We start from the raw sequence: 25,445 nt of genomic DNA on the forward strand, positions 1-25,445 counted from the left end.
GTTAAAGTATCTCAGGGTCTTGTTCACGAGTGAGGGAAGGGTGGAGCGGTAGATGGACGGGCGGCTTGGTGCAGCATCTGCAGTGATGCAGACTTTGCATCGGTCTGTTGTGGTGGAAAAGGAGCTGAGCCAAAAGGCAAAGCTCTCAATTTACTGGCCGATCTACGTTCCTACCCTCACCTATGGCCACGAGCTGTGGGTAGTGATTGAAAAAACAAGATCACAAAAACAAGCAGCCAGAATGAGTTTCCTCTCCAGGGTGGCTGGACTCGTCCTTGGGGATAGGGTGAGAAGCTTGGAGGGGCTCAGAGTAGAGCTGCTGCTCCTCCACATCCAGTGGAGCCAGATGAGGTGGCTGGTCACCTCATCTCAGGTATCTGGTCAGGATGCCTCCTGGATACTTGGTAAGGTAGTCCAGGCACATCAGACTGGGAGGAGACCCAGAGGAAGACCCAGGACACGCTGAAGGGATTTCATCTCTCTGCTGGCCTGGGAATGCCTCAGGATCTCCCTGGATGAGCTAGAAAATGTGACCATGGAGAGGGAAGTCTGGGCTTCCCTGCTTAGGCAGCTGCAGTTTTTTGACCTGACCAATCAGGTCAAAAACTGCCACAGAGGCACAAGGAACAGACAAACAAATAAACAAATAAATAGTGTGTGTGTTGTGCATGCAACTGCTTTGGGACATGTGTAAGTGAATCTCCTGACTGAGAATAAATGGATCTGTGCACTCATATGTGATGCTGAACAAGTGTCCCTGAAGTCATAACCCAGTCACCATCAGCCAGCTGTTTCTGGCCATTAATCAGCTTGTTGCATGTTTGACCTCTGCAGACCACCCAGGGGATGTCTCAGGATCCAGCAGAGTCATGATGACTGAGATAATCAATATGTCTTGTCCTTCATCTTCCAGTCACATCCATTTTTTTGTAACATCTGCCTGATCCTGCGGACTGTCGTGCTGGAGCATATCCTTGCTGAGACTGAGTGAAGCACATGGCAGAATGGCAGGCCATCACGCAGAGATACGCACATCCATTCACGCCCACTCAATCTCCTCAAACTAGCTTAGACTCAACCTGCTGTCTGTGTCTCTGGGATCCAGAAGAAAACCAGATAAAACAAGCAGCAAACACAAAAAGGTCAGCTCTTTCTGGTCACTAACCCTTAAAGCTCTGTTAGATCAGCAGTGCCCCCAATTGCTATCATTTATATTGTCAGCAATTTCTCATGAACGGTAGTGTGTAACTCTCTGTGGTAAATTGTGATGGGTAGCTTACACTTAGGTGATCTATGGAAGATTTCCAGGTATTTATATCCCGGGAGGTTTACAATCCAACCACAAAATCTAGTGTTTATTCAGAAACTCTATATGGTAAATCCACAATGCACAATCCACCATTATTTATCAGATTTACATCATAAAAAGATCACTGTCACTATTATGCTGCTATGAGACCTCTATTTAGACCCCAAAATGATGATGAGCCAAACTTTCCAACAGTTAGATGGCTTAAATGGTTCTCTATGACTGGAATAAAGCCAAAAAGACCTTTCTGACATGCGGTGGTGCTAAAGAGAAGCTGAGTTGGAGTTGGTTTTGTGGTGACAGGGGTACGTAGTAGCATAAAAAGCAAAAAAAAAAAAACTTTATTGTCAATTAATATTTCAGTTTGTTTTTATTTTTCAAACATAACATGGTAAGATGGGCATATTCATGTAATTTTTATTAGTTTGAAGGGGAACATTAATGGGGGGCTCTAACAGACATATACAAAAACACAGAACAAAAAATGACAGTGGGCAAGACAGACAAGACAAATGGACACGAGTACTGGTAAACAAGACCAGATAGTTAGCATATGTTTTATTGTGTGCTATTCTTTACATCAGGAAGTTTTAGTTGGAAATGTTGACGATGGTTTCATATTTAGTATATGTGAAGGGTGTGTGTTTCCTGTAGCAGGAGTCATGGGCGATATATGTGTGTAGGGAGGGGGATAGAGGGCGTATTGTGGTTCATTTATGTTAAAAGGGTGAACAGTGGTTCTTTGTGTGTTCCAGCATGTATTCTGAGATTACGTTTGTGCAGTGGTTGATGTGACATGAGTGCCTTGATTTCTAGTTCTGGAGGACGACTTTCTTAGCAACAGAAAAATAAGTAAAGGATTTCTGAATTTGAATGGGATGTCCTAAAAAAATAAATGTTGACTTTGCTTAAAAGGGCAGAGATTTTACGTTCATAAATATGTATATATATATATATATATATATATAATGAAAAAAAGGTGGAAATGGCAAAAACGGGTTTGGAGTTACTTAACCAGCATCCAGTATGGACTTGTTGCTTCTGGTCTCTCGGGCCAGGAAGTGTAGCAGAAACTCCCTTTACCTCTTCTAAAGATGAAGCACCTGCTTTTCCCTCAAACTAAATCCTTTCAATCATGCTATAGAGATGTATCATGACCGCACTGGTTAAGCATGTTCTGCTGATGCTCTGCTTGCGTGATGCCTCCGGCACATCTAGAAAACTCAATAAGTTCAGCAATTTGTGTCCAGGAGTTCACATTGGAGAATTTATTTGTGTTATTTTTACCAGCAGATACAATAAGCATTAATGTGTCAGCAGTTTAGTGGGGAGGCCTTCATTGAGATAAATGTCTGGCTGCTTGGCTGATAATACAGAAAGGAGGTGGGGGAGTGTTGACTCAGCATTTGGCAAGAAAAAGGGAATGACTTACAGGTAACTTTAGAGGTCGATTAACTCTGCTGAACACGCTGGACTAAAATGAATACACTTCGATTTACATTTAGACTTCAACAAAAGCTTTACATAAAAGAAACTTCAGAAAGAGAAAGAAATTGATGAGAATGTTCTCCCTATCCCCCGAAGTTCCAGGACCGACTGTGCTGCACAAAGTGTGATTTATCTGGTACAGACACCACTCTGGCACTTAAAGTCCACAAAAAGCTTTAAGAGCCCAGAGCAGAGAGCAAAGAGAGGAGGAAATGAGCCACTACAAAATGTCTTTTTTTATCATTTTTACAGCCCAGACTCAGGGGCTGTAATTCTTCCAGACAGACCATTTTATTTGGTCTCTCAGGACGAGGCCAGGGGAATCAACAAGGTGAGAAAAAGTGTAGTTGGGGGTTGGAAATGAGCCGTATCCTGTACTGAAATCTTCATTTTGATGCATCAAAATGACACTATTTTACAGCTTAATTCATTCTGAAAGATGTTTTTAGCAACATTGGTTTCAGCGACGATGTGGAGTCTTTACTTTCTGTAACTGAAATAAATCTTTTCTGTCCTCCAAAGCCATGATCGCACGTTGTTACACTGCCAGTGAGTGATAACACCACTACACCTCAGCTAATCTTCTCATCTACACTTTCTTATCGATAACTGCTACATGAGTCAGGTCAGCCTAACCGCTTCGTTTAAACTAAACTTTATTTACTGCTTCTGGATGCTACGATTATCTATTTCACTGTAAACTGATAAAGTGTGTGGTTTATAGGCCCTTAAGCTCTTAAAGTTTATCAATGCAAGCAGAACCTGTTGTTACAGTCAACACTTTACATCTACACTAAGACATAATTTATCCAGTTTTCATTTCTCACCTCTCAAATGCTTTTTCTTTAAATGTCTCGCTGTTTTAAGACAACCTTTTTTTTTTTTTTTACCATTTTTAAGACAACGGTTGAAAACTGAAAGATGTTCGGTTAACACCACTGTAAAGTCGAACATTTGCTGCTATTTCGTTTTTTGATCAAAACCTATGGTTTTGCTTAATTTTTTAATTTTAAAGCCGTTGTTCAGGTTTTCTGTTGTTAAACTAGCAGTCTGATTAATAAATCAGTCATTTTCAGCAGAGAAATACAAACACAATCACAATATGATAAAGTAAATTACTGCAGGTAACAGGACGAGCATGTATTAATGACAACTGTAGTCCACTTAGAGAAAATTCTGCATCAGTGCATGTTTTACAACTTTACAACTACTATATTGAGGTATTTGACCAGTAACTTTATCAGATACACCTTGTTAGTACTGGGTTAGACCCCCTTTTTCACTGTGGAATGTGACTGTGGAGTGGGAATGTCACTATTACTTAATTCTCAATCAATGGCTGTATTAAACACCATCTGATAAATTAATCATAAACATCCCTCAATATTGACACTTTACACAAAATATTATGTCTGACCCATAACAGCAAATCAGCACAACTTACTTACGGAACAAAAACAACGTTATTTGATATATCAAATGGCTCATCTTGTAAATATAAGGCTTTAAAACAGTTAGAAACTTCATAAATAAGGTGGATTAAGTGTTTTTTGTTTCGTTGGTTTTTTTTGGAAGATTCTATTCACTGATATGACAAGGCATCAAATTAAGCTTCACTCACCAAGATAATGCCAAGTTTGATGTTTTACTTTGAATAATAATTTCCACCGATTAACATCTTTGCATTAACACATTAATTTTGACAGCCCTAATTAAAACTTAAAGATGTATAAGGATTGTTTATGTGACTTTACCCATTTGTATTGTTGGGAAATTAACACAAAATTGTGATAATCATTAAACCGTGATTATTATACATTGTACCAAGAAATTCTGTAATCGTGACATACTGTGGATGCCATTGGAGTCCAGAGAACTCATCAACTGATCTGAGCTTTGCAACATGGTACATTATCCTGCTGGAAGTAGCACCAGAAGATGTTACACTGTGGTAACTAGTTTTATTGTTATTTATGATCTGTGCAAGTGGCATGTAGATGCTAAACAGAAGATGCCCCAGGATGGAACCTTGGGGAACTCCACTTGTAATTCTTGTCTGTGCAGATGTAAAATTACCTATTGACACAAAGTACTTTCTGTTCTTTAAATAAGATTTTAACCAGCGTATTGCAGTGCCAGAGAGGCCCACCCAGTTTTCCAGTCGTTTAAGCAATATATTGTGGTCGACTGTATCAAATGCAGCACTGAGGTCCAGTAAGACTGAGAATGACATTTTTCCATCATCTGTATCCAAACATATGTAAAGAAAACACAATAAAGTTAACTGTTTTGTATCTATTCACTTGTTTGAATAAAGATGCTTCATGTCAGTTTCATGTAATGCAAAACTTGGACGTGTTATAATTTAGTAATGTTTTCCAAAGTATTATTAATCAAAACCCTTAATTTCTATGCTTTGAAAGTAAAATATACTTTACTGTCTACAGTTTGATATAATTTGGTAAATATGATAGATGTTACACACCTTTTTAGGTTTTTTTTTTATATCATCATTTAGATATTTTCTCCTGTTTTGTGGTGGCCAAGGTGTATTATCGGGTAGTAACTTATAGAGATATGCAATAGTTAAAGGAGTTAAAAATCACAGGCTTTCACGGCCACATTTTCTTTGCCTGGCTGCTTTTTCCCACCGGCTGGGCTTCTCTGTATCCTCGTCCAAAGCTCCGCCAACCCTCACTCATAATCAGCAAATGATTTGGAAGAAGCTTTAAATTATTTCAGAGTTTGACAAGTTACCCAATTCTGCAGTATTCCTTCTTCAAAAAAATTGTTTGGATGGTTAGGTTGTAATTACTCCTCCAGATATCTAAACCTAAGTGTTCATTTCCTGCCCTGATTTCTGTGTTCATCTGGGACAGAGGAATGAGAATGACAGATGGCAAAGGTTTCTGTGTCTGAAGTAATTTTTGGAAATGCCTGGGAGGTCACTGCACAGAAATGTCACTGGAAAACTCTGCCATTAAAAGCTCAAAAAGCTGTGGTTGATGGCCCTGAGCCTTCATTAAATATTAAGAGTGGCTGAGTGCAGTGTCTGGTAACAGCAAGATTGTCTGAGATCAACCGCATGAAACCGGTGAGATGGAGAAGGAGGGTAAAAGAGAGGTGAGGTGGGGTGGAAGGGGAAGAGATAAAGGATGGGGATGCTGATTCCTCCTCCTGTGATCTCTGTGCCCTGTGTCCCCCACTCCTACATAAAAGATTGTTCAGTCAGTCTCCAGATGCTCAGCTGCTTACAGAAGAGACGTCTGCAAAGGGAAAAGATAAAGGAAAGCTGCTGATAGATGCAGCCAAGCGAAACATTGCCTGAAATGACAACCACTCCTTAAAGGTCACTACTACTTCAGATAGCAGAAACTGTGTCATGACCAACATGGCTGCCTATCACTAACTAAATAAATATTCCAACCTTCTCAATAGCCATACTGTGAGAATGAGAGAAACAAAGTGTCACAATCACATTTCTCTGTTCTTTCTGTCCTGGCACCTGCTGTCTGCAGGCATCCCAGCTTTAACAGCAAAGAAAAAGGGAACAAGTGTTTGAAGCTCTGAGACTGGCTGCTTCCTCCATGTCAGTTTGAAAAATAGATCATCAAACCAGCACAGGTTGAAAATTCTTAAATGGCTGATTTTGAATGTGAATTGGTATCATTTTCTTTTTGTATATGAGCCATCCTGTTGCCTGACTGGTGTCACAAGCGTCAGACTGAAGTCACAAAATGCTCATATGATAAAACAGTTCACTAAAAACATCACCTGTTGATTTGTTAACTCCCATTTCGATGCTTTAATTTCTGCATTTTTAATGCTTCTTTTTTCTAACAAGTTAAGGGAGTTACTTTGTGACTACTACGTAAGCTAGCAAAGCTATAAGGCCTAGTTTGTGACTGCTACATAAGCTAATAAGGATAGCAGGACTACCTTGTCCTGCTGCATTAGCTAGCAAAGCTAGAAGGCCTAGCTTGTGACTGCTACATAAGCTAATAAGGATAGCAGGGCTACCTTGTCCTGCTGCATTAGCTAGCAAAGCTAGAAGGCCTAGCTTGTGACTGCTATGCTAGCCCTGCTAGCTTAGCAGTCACAAGCAAAGACATCAAAACAATCTTTTTGAATGTTGGTTGTTGGTTGTTGGATGCAAAACAATCACTATAAACTCCATCAATACCACAGCCATGACTGGTCAGAAATTGAAAAGGAAGAAGAGGTCACAGAACAAAACACAGCTACCATCCAATTCACATTACAACACATACTAAAAATGTATTTCTACCATTAGCCTATTACTATGTACTGCTTAAATAACCGCAATATCAACTGTAGATATTTTTTAATCTTAGATTTAAATTATTATAACTCTCATTTTAAATACAACAACACTGCACATTACTTATCCCACACCTTTATGCTGTCCTGCTACATCCAACTATAGCTACGGCATATCTGCATTGGCTTGGCTGGACAATGAGGTTGTATATGCTAAACTAGAAAAAAAATGTTAAAGTTTCTATTCACTAAAATAGCAGATCTTCGTGTGTCATTATTTATTTGACAAACACTAATAATAAAAGCAGAAGCAATATGTGGAACTTCTCTCTGGTCTTTACACCGGCTACTTGTTCATCAGAAGATAGACTTTAAAGTTCTGCTGCTGGTCTATAAAGCTCTGAATGGTTTAGGACCAACATACATCAGTGACCCCTTGACCCAGCATGAACCTACCAGAACCCTCAGGTCATCTGGATCCAGTTTCTTATCAGTTCCCAGAGTCAGAACCAGAAATGAAGAAGCTGCATTCAGCTTCTATGCTCCACATGTCTGGAGCAAACTCCCAGAAAGCCTCAGATCATCTGAAGCACTCATTTTATTTAAATCCAAGTTAAAGACCCATGTAGTGATTTAGCGTCATTAAACATGAAAGGGTTTTGTTGTTTGTTTGTTTGTTTGTTTGTTTGGTTGGTTGGTTGGTTGGTTGGTTGGTTGGTTGGTTGGTTGGTTGGTTGGTTGGTTGGTTGGTTGGTTTCATTCAGGTGTGTCTACACAATACCAAGAAGGAAAGAGACATCAGCAATCATCTTGCTCCTTACCAAACTATTTTTAGTCCATCATTCTACAGAGACACAAATTATTCACAAAAGTAAAGACTTTCCAGGCCTCAGGTAGCACGTTAAATGTTAAAGTTCATGACAGTCCAGTTAGAAAAAGACTGAACAAGGATGGCTTGTTTGGAAGGGTTGCAGGAGAAAGTCTCTTCTCTCTAAAAAAAACATGACAGCACGGTTTAGGTTGGCAGAGCTGCATCTGAACAAACTGCAAGACTTCTGAAACAATATTGTCTGAACTTCCTAGCTTTAAAACCTAAACCCTACTCTACATTGTCATGTAGTGAGATGTCTAGAGTCAACATATGTAAACTCTGTAGAGTAGCGAGTTAGTGATTGTGGTTCTTGACTTATACTATCAGTCCAACTAAACCTATGAATATCATTTGAACAAATGCTCCACATCACAGCTTTGGACAACATTTTCAGCTGTTTCACATGGACACCAGCAAACAGACCATTATCAAGGAATTACAGAAAAAACTTCTTCCAAGACAACTCTTCCTGACCTAAATGTGATTGTAATTGAGGTCTGGTCATGAACAACTGCATGACTTAATAAAGAGAAAGACATCACCATGTAAAGACAAGGTGGGAAGCTGACCATTTCTTCCTTAAAAGCAAACATCTGGTCACATAAAAACAACTGTTTGGTGTCGACAACTGATAGGGTACAGCAGGTGGAGGGCAGGGCTTCTATCAAAAAACATCCCCACAAGCCGTTGCTGGCACCAGATAAAGAACCACTTCAATTATTAAGCACAAAGCAGCACAAACATGGCAACATGCCGTCACTATGTGTGACTAAAACACACTTTATTTTTCAAAGGCAGCTTTGAGGATCCAGCCAGAAATACAGTTTGCTCCTAGTGTTTGTTGTGCACCTTTAATGCAGAACAGAATATCTTGATAATGGTTCATTCAAGTCTGCAAATGAGGTTGCGCTTAACCAGAGCTGCTGTTGGAAAATCAAAACCGGAATTAATGACAGAAAGCCATAAAATCAAAAGGGAGGGACAAGGCAAATGCCTTTTGAATGTTAAAGTACACAAACTATCCTTCTCCTAAAGACTCTCTAAAGGCAAGAAACTGAAAATGCATGGGTGTGTTCTCCATCTGAAATCCACACTGGTCTTTTTTACATTTTCTTCTCTATCTTCTTGGTGCAGCAGGCGCTCCAGTAAGCTCGGCTTGACCTTGAAACAGGAAGCGGCAGCGAGCTTGAAGAGTAGCTAATCACTGCATGTGAAGCTCTCGCTGTGTCTGGGTGTGTGTGAGAAAACACATTGCTATTAAGAGTTTTATAATGCTCTTAGCTTCATGGGAACACTCCCCTGACACCGCATTATCGTTCACAGGCACACACTCCAGTCCACTGACCAGAACAACCTCGTCTGTTGCTATTTAACAGTGAATGAGGAGCACAGGTTAAATGGCTGATACAAAAGTAAAGGCAGCCATCAAACACACATGTGGCTTGAAATCAAAGTCAGACCTGTTAGAGTGTTTGAAGGAGAAAAGACAAGCAAAGAGTTGAGCAAGAGGAAGGATGTGATCAAATTGGTGTAAAGGTTTTAGGGGAAATGTGTTGTTCGATAGCGCAGCTTTGGATGTGTCAGACACAAAGGATGTATGGCCAACCAAAGCCCAGAGAGGCTGTAAAGAGACTGAGGCGGATCGATGGCTATTCTGACCGTCTGACAGGAAGATTCAGACTCAGCACTGAGGGAAAAAAAGAATATGAAGGAAGGGGAGTCCAGGAATGATTCTTAGATGACAAAAGTCTGGGGCTAAACAAAGAAGGCACAAGTTGCTGGGAAAGGAGTCAGCTATATTTAGCATTTCTGCTTCCTTGACTTATAAATGAACTGATCACCACTACTGAAACTAAATGAAAGAAGAACAGTTTGAGTTCAGTATCTATGAACTTATCCAAAATCAGTTATGATGCCTGTAGCTGGAAAAAAATAACATGACTGTGATGACTTTGTATGTTGTGTGAATCAACAGTAGAGCCATCACCAACATTTCAAGAGACAACTGTCTGCTATGGAAATAATTACGATTAATTATTCACTTTTAATGTTGCTATAATAACCTTATTTTACAATAAACACTCATAGCCACTTTATCTGGTCCAGATCATCACAAATACCTAACCAGTCAATCACATGGCAACAACTCAACATATTTAGTCATGTAGACATAATGAAGACGACTTGTGATGTTCAAACTGAGCATCAGAACGAGGAAGAGGTCATGATGGTTGGTCTGAGTATTTTAGAAACTGCTGATCTACTGGGATTTTCACACACAACCATCTCTAGGGTTTACAGAGAATGGTCTGAAGAAGAGAAAATATCCAGTGAGAAGCAGGTGTCTGGATCAGAATGTCTTGTTCATGTCAGAGGTCAGAGGAAAATGGGCAGACTGGTTGGAGATGATAGAAAGGAAACAGGAAGTCTGATAAGCACTGGTTCCAACCAAGGTCTGCAGAACAGCATCTCTGAACACACAACACATCCAACCTTGAAGCAGATGGGCTACAGCAGCAGAAGACCACACCGGGTGCCTCCTGCCAGCTAAGAACAGGAAACTGAGGTTGTGAGGTGAGGTGATTCACACAGACTCACCAACACTGGACAATAGAAGATGGAGAAGCGTTGCTGGTCTGATGAGTCTCCGTTTCAGCTCCACGTTCAGATGCTAGGCTCAGAATTTGGTGGAAACATCATGAAAACATGGATCCACCCTGCCTTGGATCAACACTTCAGGCTGCTGGTGACGGGTTTTTGACAACCGGATTCCCATCAAACACAGTGATGTCTGACACTTTGCTGCATCCATCGTGACTTTGACGTTTCATTACAAGTTCTACGCTGCTGATTTGGCCACAAATGCTTAGAATCGGTAGGAGTCTGTTAACTTTAATCTGAGTAGGTCTTTAAATACCTTCCATTTTTTTACTCAAGAAAATACATTAGACATTATTAAAAGTTTTCATTTTTTGACCAATGAAAGGAGGGACTCTTCTCATTTAGGAACTTAATATTAGGCACAGCTTATTCTTGTTAAGACAATTTAAAATAATTGCTATAAAAGCTGTTGCAAATTATTTTTGTGGTCATAAAATTATTTAACAACTTTCTTCAACTCTAAGTGTAGTATGTGGGATAACAGATAACAAATCAAAACACAAACTTTCTTTTTAGAAGATGTGTGTGAAGAAATGCTGTTAAATCTGCTAACAGTTTGTACATCTGTATGAGTTTGATCCAGTTTATCTCTTTCAGTTCTGAATATTGTAAAACCTTCAGCTTCCTCACAAAGTAAAACCACCCCATCCGATTTGGCTTAATGTACAGTATGTGTTGTAATATGTTAACCACATCCTTAAGCAAACAAAATTAATAAGGGCAGATTAGCGCTGCTTGAATTCAGGATGTTTAAACTCGCAAAGTGCCAAGTCTTCCTAACCCCAAGTGTGCAGCATGAGCTGTCCTAATCCTGCCCCCACCACCGCCATCTCCGTCCAGCTGCATGCAGCTCCCCGTGCCATCATGGAATTAAGACACAGCGTTTAGGGGGCTGATTTCAGAGTGCTTTCAGGTCAACGAATACAACTCTGAATGATAAAATAATCCCTTCTGCCTGCAGACTTCCCAGTGCTTACAGTAACGTCACAAGCAAGGACTTATCCCAGCATGAGTAGAAGCTAATAAACACACTCCTGCACACCACTTACTTCTGCAAACTTTCATTATTATGCATGCAGGGATCTGTAAGCAACAACCAACCAAATCCTCTAAAACAAAATGTTATCCATAAATTAAAAAAATTGGAACTGCTAACACAACCTTGGGCAGAATATGTTAGCAAATGCTTCTCAATTATTTAACCCTGTATTGCCGTATGCATCATATTTGATACATGCAGTGTACGAGACCTTTTGCATCAATTTATAGTAAAAACTTTGCTCAAAACCCAGATATAACCTGTATCTTCTGCCCCTGGTGGACTCTGTTTGCACTATAATAATTTAGGCGCATGGTGATAAATGATAAATATATTTTTTTAAAGTATTTTTGTTAATTATTATCTACATTTTGTTAAAGGACCAAATAAAGACTTTTGATTTAAAAAATAAGAATTTTCTCCCAATTTTCTTTCTGTTGTTTGTCTGAGTTCATTCTCTATGACACTGGCAATTGAATCTAAAAATAAAATACAGACAAACCTTCATAGGATCCTAGATTTCTTTTTAAAAGGTCCACTGATTTAACCACTTTATAATCCAATTTTAGGAGACAGCCTAAAAGATTACTGCCAAGCAGTTTGTTAAAGACAAACTGAAACTGGTCAGTGATTGAAGAAAATGCAAGGGAATAGTTCATAGCGTTAATACAATAAATGAATAAATAATAATAATAAAAAATGTTTTCAGAAGTTTAATTTGTCTTTGCTGCGTTCATGTGTTCATTTCTACTCTACTGCTATAACTGTGCCCTAAAATCAACAAAACACCCCAGGAACTATGTCGTTCTGACATCTTTGATTTTTGATTCATTCTTTATCAGTTGTATTTATTTTTCTATACAAAAGGGGAAACAGCTTCTCTTCTGTTTTAAAAAAATCTCTCCTCCTCAGACTGCTTCCACGACTTCAGCTCCTGCTTTTCATGAACACTCAGGAGGCTTGTCAACAACCCTTAAAAAAGGCTTGAACTCAATTAAGGCTGATTTCTAGATTAGCTACTTTGAAGAATAGAAGCTAATTACGGCAAAACATGTTGCTTTTTGTACATAGCCGAACTAGTCAGCATGTTTGATATTAACAATGTATTAAATCCAATGTTTTATGTGACAAACACACATAAAACTTGGGATGGGAAAGCTTTTATGGTCTCCATCATTGCTAAATACAAGTTTGAATGTTAAGTTATGGAGCACTGTAAAGAAGTTTGCCTCTGACACCAGCTAACACCAATCACTTTAAAGCTTCTTGAACTCAAATCTTCCCCAGAAAGTCTTACTGGTTCAGTGACTGCAAGCACAATCATGCAAACACAGCTGAACCACACAAGGGAAGGAAGGGAATCTCCCCCTAAGCCACATAACAAAAGCTGCAGAGTGCAGAAGACAGCCAGCTACATCACTTCTTCAGCCATCGATATGGCAACACGGAGCGATGGACAGCAGCCTCCACCGAGACTTCAAAGTGAAGCATGACAGGATTCAGCATGAATGACAGGGGTGTGCCATCTGAGGTACCTCACAATTCGATTTGATTATTATTCAGGATACTTTGGTTCAGTTATTAAACAATTGTCAGGATTTTCAGTGCATCTTCATACTCCTAAATCCATTCAATATCTATTAATTTAAGTAACCAAACATACATATTTCCACTCGCTTTTATTTATGTCAGACATTAAATAAATCCAACACATATCCAACATATTTTTCCATGGATACTGCAGGAAAATGCGTTAATAATAGCTAGGATCAACAACTGGTGCTGTGTATGTTGGCATACGTTGTCAGAATAGCTACTCTTGGTTAATGCACATGTGTAGCACAGAAAACTGCAAATAACCCATCAATTCAGCAGCACTAACTGCTCAGAAATAGTGTTGTAATACAGTTGACAGTGAAGACACTGTAGTTTAATGTATTTTATTACATATTAACTGCACATTGCTCAAGTGTATCTCTTGTATGACTAAACCTGAGGGGAAATACACTTAAAAACTGACATTAAGTGTATGAAACTGTACTTATAACAGTTTTTTCTTCTGTTAAATAAGGTCATAATGCCGTTTAAACACTTATTGTAGCATTGACTTATTAGCATACACGTACTGGGTGAGACTGAACATGTAATGATTAACTTTGAAAAAATATTGCTAAATAAAATATTATATATATATATATATATATATATTGATAATAATCAAAACGGCATACATAGTTATGCTGTTTTTAAAAAGTATTTTAAACTGACAAGGTATGCGATTCTGACAATGCATGTCAAACAGTCAACACCAGCAGCTTCTTCTCCTCCTCTAACCTGAGCTGGAAATACATGAGGTGCTGCCGAATGTTTGTAGTATTATCATGTTTTATTTTTGGCTTTAAACACCTTGCAATCTTGTCCAGACTTTGTCCATTCTAATGTCCATAAAAACCAAAATATCTCCAACATACCTTCAAACCTGATGAGTAGATCTCACTCTCAGTAACAGTGGCTGAAAGGCTAGCTGCTTGCTGCCTTCTTGTATCTCTGTTGTTTATTGTTCGCCACCTGGACACTTAGGGGGACAGACCGGTCTGTCCTTAATTTGTCCTGGTGGTCATGGTCAAGCCAAACTTTGCGGCGGTGTTTCTGTCATTTAATTATTATGAAAAATAATAAATTTAAAAAATTTAGGAATTGGAATTGACTTGGCATGTGTTGCATCGTTTAAAATGGATTAAATAGTGAATCGGGCCACCCTTAGAGGACAAGCCTCTTCTCATCTGAGCCTCAGATTGGGCTGCAACTGCAAATGCAGGCAGCAGCAAGTAAGGTTTTTTCAGAGTATTTTTGGAGCTCCCTGGATGTCTCTGAGCTGGCTGAGTCTGACGTGCTGAAAATAAGTCATGACTCAAGAATTCTATGTGATCAGCCTCGTGTGGCTGGTTTGCATGAGATAACACAGTCTGCCTGTTTGTGATGCTGCTTTAAAATAAAAGGCCTTCATCCGAAGTCATGTTTCAACAAAACTAAAGATCTGGCAACCTCTAGTCACTGTAACTAAACCTGAAAGATGACACTGTCTCAATGATGTCAGTACATTGTAAAAAAGAGATATTACAACCCAACATGGACCAAGCTAATGTCTTCACTTATCATGGTGATGTCTGGCTTGTCTGGGGAACCATTTAATCACACTTTTGGAAAGAGACGGATTAATATTATAACCGGGAGAACAAGCTATTTGGCTTCTTTTTGTTGTTGTTGTTTTGGTGCACATATGCATGTGTCATGTATAAGACATTTACAAATAATTGAGATGAAGGATGCTGCTATATCTGATTTCCAGTTTACAAATGTACTGTACAAAAAAAGCTCAATAGCAATATTTTCAAAATATGGATAAAAGGAATTACACTTGATAAGACTAGCTCAGCTTTGATTATTTTTTTGTTTGTTTTTGTTTTTACATTTTTACATAAAAATAGCTACACAAATCTAAAACATTTAATCAAAACACTCACACATAGACATAGCATCACATTTAACAGGCAGAGATGGCAGGGGAGCATAAAGAAACATGACCATCAGGCTGAACATCCAGCTTGACTTCACTAACATTTACTGTAAATTCACGTCTTTTAAGGATTCACTGTTACCCAATAAAAACTACTTCGTCAATTTTAGGTTAGTTTCGTAGCTTGTGTAAAAAAACAAACACCATAAAAATGCATCACGTTATAATATTCTTTTCCTGGATTGTGATGACGCCCACTCCCATCAAACACAACAAAGACAAAGGACAAGCAAACCAAACCACTCACTGGAATACATCACTTTACAACATTGTGCTGCATGGCAGGAAAATAAATTAGTTTTGCTGTGAGACTGTATGTGCATGTGCCAGGAAATAAGACAGGGAATGATGAGAGTGGGGCCACTGGGAGGCTCTGGTCAGCAATGCAATGCAAGGCTGCAGGCTCTCATTCTCCTTTGGTCACCAAATGCTGTTGCTCCTGTTTGGCTTTTAGAAATAATGGATTGATGTTTTTTTTTTTTTGTTTGTTTTTAATAGAAAGATCACTTGTGCCTATTCAGACCACTGCAGCTTCAAATATCATGTGAAGACGAGGGCTCAATCAGTTTATCTTGTGTTGTAAAAACCAAAGACCTATTCTCTGGATCCAGATGTTTATATGGCTGAGATACCACAGAGAAAGAAATGCCACACCTTACATTTGTGAAGAAAACTCTGAGGAAACAGATGCACTGAATGCACATGTACCATATCTAAACAGACTTTCAAAGAAAAGAATTTACTAATTGATCTGCAGAAAATGCTGAAATGAAATTAATTCAACAAAGCCGACCACTCTGCAAAGAAAAAAACTGCTATTAAATCAAATACAACAGAACATATTTATATTTTCCCATCCAAATGGATCATTATTGCATTTGTAATACAAGTATGGCTGGAAAAAGAACTCAATTTACCAATATAATTGTGTTTTTTCATTTTCAAACAGTACTGTAGGGGCAGTGTTTAACTCAACTGGTTGAGCAGCTGCCCTATGTAAAGAGGCTGCAGCTCCTCAGTGCAGCCGGTCCAGGTTCAAGTCCCGGACTGGGGCTCTTCACTACAGGCCTTTCCCCGCTCTCTCCAACCCAACCTTCCTGTCTGGCTACTATTAAAATAAAAGCTACTAGAGCCCAAAAACCTTTAAAATAAATAATAAATAAAATAAGTAAATAAATGAGTGCTGTATGTTAAATGAACATTGTGATATTTGAACCGTCTAATTTTGAAACCTAAATGTTTATTTCATATCAATCTTACCGGGTCCGAGCAAGTGCAGTGCTGCTCTTAAAAAGAGCTGTAAAAGGCTTCAGTTTTCTAAAACAAGTACCAAAAATAAAGGCAAGCCTACACATAATCAAGCAGATGTTAAAAAGAAAAAGCTGCATGAAAGTTAATTAGCAACATAAATGATCTCAAACTCTGTGTTTCAGAGCTTTTGCTGTAAAATTATTCTGTTTTTCTGCTTTGGTACAAACCCAAGAATAAACAGTCCTCAGGATGTGTGTCATGTTGTCATCTCTGATCCATTCAAACCATTAACATGTTGAATCTGCAGAATCAAACAGCCAGAAATGAAACAGCTGACAGTGAGATGCACTTTACAGCTAGTTGCTGATGTAAACAGCTTAATCCTGAAATGAGACGTGTGTTGCACTCACACTACTGACGCTAATCTCAACAAGATACAAGAGAGAAAAGCACAACACAAGCAAGAGACTGTGTGATGTTGCCATCAAATATGCTCTGATTTTCACCTACAATATGATCCAGTTAGTTTTCAGTCAGCATGCAGAACGTGCAGCGATCTTTCATCAGCATGCTGCTACTGGGTGACACATTTTCTGCTTCTCTGCAGTTTGTCCCTGATCTATTCCTCACTGAACACATCAGGAAACTCTGCTGGTTATATTAAACCAACAGTTGTAAGATGCTTGCAGAATCTATGCAGGTCCCACTTTACATAAAAATGCTCAGACTCAAGTAAAAATCCAGAATAACAATGAAGCAGAACCTCAGATGGATCGTGTTGCATTGCATTGAACAAGCATGAAATATCTGAAGACTTTCAGTCTAATATAAAAAAAAATACACCTTAATATGAAGAAAATGTTTTTACAGGTGTCAATTGTGAACTAAAGTGCACCGATCCAATGAAATGTATCTGCTCTGAGGTCAAGTGTCATCAGACCATTCAGTTGAAAACATTAAGCAATATCATTCTGAAGAGTTGCCCATCCGATGTAATGCCAAACATCCTGGGATTTAAGATTCAGCAATTTAAACTAATAGTCTGATTGATTAGCCTCATTTACTTAGAAAGCATAATGGAAAATAAGTAAATGAACAGATTAAAGACTGCAAAATGACGATTAAAGAAGTGCCAAAAATCCTTTCATGCTGCTGTATACCCCAAAATCTCTGCTGTCTTTGTGAGTTTTTAAAACTCAAGCTCCCAGCAGCCTTTTCAACATCAAAGAACATCTTCCAATCACAACCACCTAATGCAGCTTTTCCGTACTTTTTCCAAATAACTCATTTGGACTCTTTTGGAATAAACAGATCATGGACCATAAATAAAGAGACTAAAGGAGGACTATTCTCCAAGTCTTTGATATATCAACTCTAATAATCAGGAGAGGCCAACTGAATGTAAGATTCAGAATAGAAAAAAAATGATCATGTTCACCAGTAGGGGGAGGTAAACCTGTTTAGAGTTGATGCATTTCAGAACCTGCTGTCTGCGCGCAGGCGTGTGTGTGTGTGTGTGTGTGTGTGTGTGTGTGTGTGTGTGTGTGTGTGTGTGTATGTATGCGTGTGTGTTTATAAGACAGAGAAACAAATTATGAAAATTTGACTGCACACCAACTTATGGGGACATCCTATAAATGTGAGAACATTAGTTTTATCTCCATCAGTAAATGGGGATTTCTGAAGGTTAAGACTTGATTTGAGGGTTAAGTTAGAGTTGAATTTTCACCTGTGATGGTTAAGGTTCAGATAAGGACTAGGGATGCATAGTGTTGATGGAGAATCCCCACCATTAATCTAAACCAGACATGTGTGTGTGCATGTGTCTGTAGAGTGGACAGCTCCTGGTGCTGAAAGCTCAGCACTCAGCAGTCACCAACAGGCCCTGTCACAAAGAAACTGCCACTTCTCATTAAAAAAAAAAAAAAAAAAACATAAAAAAATAAGCCAGTGTTGACAGGAGGCAACAGATTTACAAATTTTCTTGCACAGTAAAGTTGCTGATATGTAGGACCATGTAAAAAGGAAACACAACTGTCAGTCACACATAAACTGCTCCTTATTTTCAGTGCTTTCGATCAGGAAAAAGCACACAGTAAAACAAGACTGCACAGAATCCAAGACAATACCACATTGCAGAGATGCATCCCTCTCAGCGGAGAGTTTCAGTAAACACCAGTGACAACTCAGTGCAAATGTCTCTACTTTTCTGCCAGATAGAGAGAATCAGGAAGAAGATGAAGAGATCAATGGGTGTTACAGGCAAAGGATTAGAGGAAGATGAATAAGGAGTGATGGGGAGCAGATGGGAGTTGAGAGGAAGACTGGGGAGATCAAAGAAGAAGAAGGAGAGGTGCAGAATTGAAGAAGGAAAGGGGGAGGACACAAGCAAGATGAAGAATGAGGAAAACAAGGGGTGAAAGATAAAGTTAGTACAGGAGAAGTGTTGCTGTAGATGGAGGCCAACCAGATTGGCAATGAAAAGGAGACTGGGAGGGAAAATTGGGAGATAGGAGGAGGGAAGAATGGAGGATTAGGTGGAGGAATATGAAAGGAGAGGGAGCAACAAGGGTGCAAGACAATGAAATAAGCATAAAGATGTGAGGATGAGGACTGCAAGTAAACGAATAGAAAGGCTTACTTGGTTGGTAGAGAGCTGCATGTTCTGAGAAATGAGCAGCTGGACCAGGATGTGAAGCCCCGACGTGAACAGGCCGGCCAGGATGGCCCAGGTGAGCGGCAGCGGCAGCATGCTGTAGGTGGCGAACAGGGTAAAGAGAACGTATCCCACCCCGTCCCCCAGCAGCCCGTAGCCCAGTCCGGCCGCCAGGATCTGCGTGGCCATGGCCACCCAGGTAACCACGCCGCTGTACTGCAGGTAACTGTGCGACGTGGTGTCCTTCCGCACCACCACTAAGGCACAAATAACAACTTCGATGCCGGTGAAGAAGCCCAGGAGCGTCCCCTTGATCGGGTCCATCGGGGAAGAGGACAGGGTGAGGTGCAGCACGAGCAGGGTGAGCTTGGTCATCACGTCCAGGATGTTCATCACCACCACCGACTTGCGCCTCTGTCCCAGAAAGTAACGCTGGTACAGCCGCTCGAGGTCGCGAGACTTGAAGGCGTTCCGCAGGGTGGGGAAGATGACGCCCCGGTACGTGTAGCCCCAGTTCAAGAAGAAGTCCGAGTTGCTGGGAGCGCAGTCGATCTGCAAGAAGCCCAGGTCGCTGCTGGCGCGCTCCGGGAACACTTTAGTCCCGCCGTTGTTGTGCCGGTCTCCAACCGACGTCCGACCCGCTGAGTGCTTCCGTGCGCCCTGACTCGGGTCGAAGGGCTCGTCCGGCCCGATGCCTTTCACCCCTCCTCCGCCTCCCCCGCCCTGCTCGTGAATGAAACGCTGCTCGGTGATGTGCCGCACCGCGTTCTGCCACAGCAGCCGTTTGGGTCGCGCGCTGCCGCTGCTGTTACTGTTGTTGCTGCTGCTCGGGGTCTTGTTGATGGTGTAAAGCTCCTCGCTCGCGCTGGAGCACCGGACCTCGGACAGCTCCATCGCCGCTTGTTGCTGTCGCTGTTTGCTTGTGAGATCGTTTGTTTCGGTTTGTTTGTTTCCCTCCCCTCCCGGCCGTCAGTTAGATCAGCGATTTTGGGGAGACGACGTCCTCTCGTGCGCATTGAACCGGGGGCGCGTGCTTTTCTCTTGGGTTGTGGCGAGAACGGCACGGAGTAAAGCGCTTTTGGAGGTCATTGTCAAGCAAATTGATCCACTGGAGAAACTGTGCATAAATCCTACTGGAGCAGTAAAGAATATTCCAGGTCGAGCATCATTATGATGGGCATCACCACAGTACTCCTTGCTAAGGCTAAAAATCACCAGTTGGCGTGCCCAAGCAGGAGCTCGAGCCACTGTGCGCCAATACTCTGAACCATCAGGGTGTCGGGGCGTCACAAAGAACCGGGATCCGTGATAAACAAGGCGGGGATTGGGTTCGTACACGGCACGCAATTGATCTTTGATAGAACCTCAATAGCGGCTCGTGCGTTGTTGGCACAACTGGATCCGATTACTTTGCCATTCTTTTCTTGCTCTGCGTCTGCATGCGCTTATAGTAAAACAACAACAAAAAGCCCAGCTAAATCCAATGTTCAGTAACATTCATACAAGAAACCACAAAAAACCAAACAAATCCGGAAAGGTCATCACCAGAGAAAAGCCAAAACAAAAGGAAAAAATCCACCAGATCGGAATCTTAAAGGCTAAGTCGTCTACGACCCAGAGAAAATTAAAAAATCGCCAAGTTGTTGTTGCGCATGAGGCTCTGCAACAGCATCAATGTCGAGTGCGCGAGCCCCGTAACACGGATCAGCCCTTCTTGTGCGTCTCCATCAACGCGGGGGAACTCGCGCTTGGATGCAACATCTGTCAAACGGGGAGGAGAGAGGTAAACCACACTGCCGTACTCCCGCACAATCCTACAGGATTTTCTCTATGAGGAGACCGCGCGGTGCGGCCAGGCACGTCTCCATCCAGTAAATAATGCCCGTTATGCCCCCCGTACTGCGCGCGAGGATGAGAGCGGAGCCTCCTTCCTCCTCCTCCTCCTCCACTTCCTCCTCCTCCGGTGAGCCGTCCTCCCGGTTTTCTCTCTCTTTCTTCGTCTCCCTCTCCTCCTCGGTGGTTAAAAGGGCGTGCAGCAGCAGCAACACCCGCGTGGACCAGATTTGAAGAGTGTGATGCTGGTCAGTGAGAGGCACGGCGGCGCGAGCGAGCTGCGCTCCGGTTTGACGTCACCTCAGTGCGTGTGTGTGTGTTCTCACTCTCTCTCTCTTTCTTAACCGTCTGTCTCATCCCACGCTCTTTTTCTTATCCCCTTTTCTTCCACTTCTAGCCTCTACTTCCCAGCCCTCCTCATCCTCCTTCCTACACATCATCACTTTTTTTCTATATCTTTTCTCTAATTCAATTTGCTGCTTCTCTTGTTGGTTGACTGCCTTTAGGATCAAGCTGCATGTTGTCAAAGTGCAGCCTCCGTTGATTCTGTTTCCTCTGGTTTCGTCTGGGCTCTCAGTTCAGATGAGGGGAAATTTACTGCTTTTCTCAGTCATTATTAGAATGTTAAATTCTTTGTTACACCAGAAGAAGTGGAACCTTCTTTGGTTGTTGAAGCTGTGCTCTGAGAAGGTCTTTGTGATTTAATGTACAAAAGGGTGCAAAATTCTGGATCCATGCTTTATTTTTTCATGTGTTGCCAAGAAAACTGGAAACGGGGGCAGTGATTTATTGAAATACATTCAAACATAAGCATAAACACATTATATGAAACAGAGCTTGAAAATCAATGTTTGGAGCAGCTTCATTCTTCAACAAAATCAGGAAATTTTTGTTCTTGTTATTTAAGTAGTCTTCAAAACTACTTCTCCAGACTTCTGGAAGGACTCGTCAAAGCTGTTCTTTGGATGTTTTAGCATTCTGCTCCATTCTCTGATGATGCCACATTGCTTCTGTAATGTTGAGATTCTGGGGAGGATCCATCCCTCATGTGACATACCCTTGCCTTTTCTGCCTGTTTCCCTTCCTTAAGAATGGTTTCCTGACAGCCACGTTTCCACGGAGACCATTTCTGAGGCTTCAGCCAACAGCAGATGGATTGGCTGAGAGTCCAGATGCATCCCTCAGGTCCTGGTTCGAATATTTGCTGGATTTGTTCGTATTTATTCAGGATATCCCTTTCAGATCTTGTTCATCTGCTGTAGATGTTTTTTAGTCCTGACTCTCCTTTTGTCCTCCGCGTGTCCAGTTTCTTCCTCCATGCTGAGATAAGCTGTGTTTCCAGCTAACAGCTGTTTGGGAATCACCTTGTTGCTGCTAAAATCCTGTTTTCTGTCTGTCGAGCTGTTCTCTTCTTAGAGATGCAATTAAATGAATGAGACTAAATTGTGTGTCTTTGACAGGGTGCTACTGACAGAATATCATTCCATCCGTCCATTTTCAATATCTGCTTAATTCAATGCAGTGTTGTAGGGTGGTTGGAGCCTATCACAGCAGCCATAGACCAGAGACAGACCCCGGACATGTTGGGTCTTTACTAAATTGTCTGGCATGAACAGTTCAAATGCAACTTTAGAAAAGTCCTTAAATATATGTTGTCCTTCAGGGAGCTCCCCAGTCCCCATTACTCTCAGGAAGCTCAAACAAATGTGGGTTTCTGGTTTGGAGTTGGGTTAGTGTAGTTGTAGCTGAGTTTCTGTCTTGTTTTCCTTCTGTTTCTTGTTCGTTTGGTTTAATTTGCTTCACCTGTTCCTTGTTAGTTCACCCCAGTGTATTTATACCCCTTGGTTTCAGTTGTCCTTTGTCAGATCATCCATCTTGTTTCCATGTTGTTTTACCCTGGTGTTTGTCCTAAGGTCTGTGTTTAGAATTAAAACATTTTGTTCCTACAGTGCTTCTGCCCGGCATTTGGGTCTACTTCTTCCTCGACCCATGACACCAAAATAGAGAAAAAAAAACATAAAAATAGAAAAGATGGCAGCTCAAATCTAACAAGAGACAAAGTCTTTATAAGAAAATCCTGTGAATATTTTTGGTCGTGTTGTCAGTTTTGTATCACCAGAGAACATACTGACGGTGATAAATGTTGCTGGTGTAGCAGCCCGAGATGGCCAGCCACACATGCTAACATCCCCACCTCACTACCAGTATATCCACTTCCATTTTCTTAGCAGTCACAATTCTAAACAAAATGCATACCAGTTAACTCCCCATTTATTTCTTCTTGGAGTTACAAGAATTCTCCTTCCATGGTGCAACAAAGGCATGGCCACGGCCAAGGATTCTAATATGCTGCTGCCAGCCTCATTGCATTGTACCACATGCTGCAGTCATGGGGGTGTTCCTTGATTTATATTCTGTTTTGTTTGGGTTTTTTGGTCGGTTTTAACTATGGCAGCCATTTCGTTCCCCTTTTGTGTTGACTTTAGGTTTAACTAAACTTGTTTTTAAGTTTCCTTGTTTCTTTGTTCAGGTCAGTTTGTCTTGGGCTCATTTACTTGTTTGAGTTTCTTTAGTTTGGTTTTTGGGTCTAATTATATTACATTTACCTCTTTTATTTGCCTGTTTAATTGAACTTTTGATTTGGTAACAGTTTAAATATTTTGGGGGGTATATAAAATAAAAACAAGTAAAACTCATTTGTCCTGCTTCCTAACTGCTTGGTCCCTGACAACATCCCAACAATGTAATATATTGCTTTTATGTCTCATATGAACCATGAACATTGCCTTCAGCATCAGTTCAGCATGCCAATTAAAAAGTGTATTAAATTTATGATGCAGGAGTTTTAATAAAACACTACAATCTTCTTCCAATTCAGACCACAAAGTTTTAGTTCCTAAAAATAACCAAGTACTGCAGTTAAAATGCCCAAATCTAACCAGGAATCAGTACCCTCAAAGAGCTGTGATCTAATTAGACAGTGACTGAAAACTTTGTTTAGTTTTTCTCAGTCCTCATCTCAACACCACCTCCTCTCCACCCCCTTTATAACCTTGACACTAATTCATAAGTAAACACTTATAAATGGCATGCAGCGTTTGTTATTGATCTCTGCAGCCGCTCTGCTGGTTCTTTGACACTGGAGGAGTGTTAAGATGCCAGGGGCTTTAGCAGAATGGCAGCATTGATTCAGAATGAGATCCACTTCAAGTTTGAAAATTAAAATTTAGATCCATCATCTGACAGAGGTACAGCATGTTCCAGCTGCAGGGCAGATGCTGTGTTTAGTTTGGTTTCATTCTCATTAGGTTTCTAGTCTGGTTTTATTTCCTCAGTCTGTTTTTTGGTTTTCAGGTGGGCCTGTTTAAGTTCATGTCGGGGTTCATTCTCTTACTGTTTGTCTCCTAATGTATTCTGTTCTGTTTAATTTCTGTTCCTTTGTTGCTCCTCATTTGTAATTATCCTCTTTCAGTGTGAAAATTCCAGGTTTCCCCTTCGCTTCACCCTAGTTATTTCTGTTATCTTCTTCTCTAATTTCCTACCAGGGTGGCGCTTTTTGTTAGTTTGAAAACTGAAGCAGCAGTGCCACAAAACAAGTCACACTGCAAAAAAAAAACAATCCTGTTTTGTTGTTTCTAACCATATATTGACATTAAACGGATTATCTATGGTGTTTATCTATGATTCCAACTCTTTCTTGAGTTTTCTCCAAGATGTGTTTTGAGCCTCTTTGAGTCCATTAAAGACTGGATGGAGGATAATTTCAGAAAAATGCAGAAAAAACCGAGCGGTTTGTTTCTGCACCTGCTGGTTACATTCTGTGGGTGACACTGAATTTAATCTTGATCTAAACCTTGATGAGCAGGTAACTAATTTAATCCATTCCTGTTTTTACATGTTGAGAAATATTGCAAAACTTAGGTTGTATTGCTGGTCAGGCTGCTCAACAAAAAAAAAAAAAAAAAAAATGCACGGATGTTTGTACATATCCTCTGAAATCCTGATCAGGATAAGTTGATGGTGGTGTTCTGTCGTGTTGTCAGCAGGACGTTTCTAGGTCTGAGGCAAAAAATAAAAACACTTTAAAAAAAACAGAAAATGTCATTGTCACTGTGTGGAGCTGGGCTACAAGCTGGATCCATTTGATTTGAATCAGGTGTGTTGGAGCAGGGAAACATCTAAAAACCTGCAGGACAGTGGTACAGGAGGACCAGAGTTTAACATCCCTGTCAAATAAATGCCTGACTAAATAAATAAATAAATAAAGTCCATGACTCAGTCAATAATTGGATATTTGTATGACGCATCATTTGTTTAATTTATAATAATGAAAAATGTACCCAAATGATAAATTTGGATACACTGAATTAATATATTAGTTAATTTATGTACAATTTATTAATTAAATTATATATAAATTTACAATTTAATCAATATTTAATTAGATTTCTTTCTTATTACTCTTTAAATTAAGTACAA

The 25,445-nt window shown here is 40.4% G+C and overlaps 1 protein-coding gene across 1 annotated transcript in view; it reads right to left on the reverse strand.

The window, feature by feature from the left end:
* The window catches only part of adcy8 (adenylate cyclase 8 (brain)), a 146,335-nt gene extending 125,036 nt beyond the window's left edge, over positions 1-21,299 (reverse strand). The window contains exon 1 of the mRNA XM_041992913.1: positions 19,119-21,299. Within this exon, the coding sequence (XP_041848847.1) occupies positions 19,119-20,027 (909 nt within the window). The 5' untranslated portion in view covers positions 20,028-21,299. The remainder of the gene's footprint in view (positions 1-19,118) is intronic.
* Positions 21,300-25,445: the final 4,146 nt, after the last annotated feature.

This window comes from Melanotaenia boesemani, chromosome 8 (assembly GCF_017639745.1).
Source record: "Melanotaenia boesemani isolate fMelBoe1 chromosome 8, fMelBoe1.pri, whole genome shotgun sequence".
NCBI lineage: Eukaryota > Metazoa > Chordata > Actinopteri > Atheriniformes > Melanotaeniidae > Melanotaenia > Melanotaenia boesemani.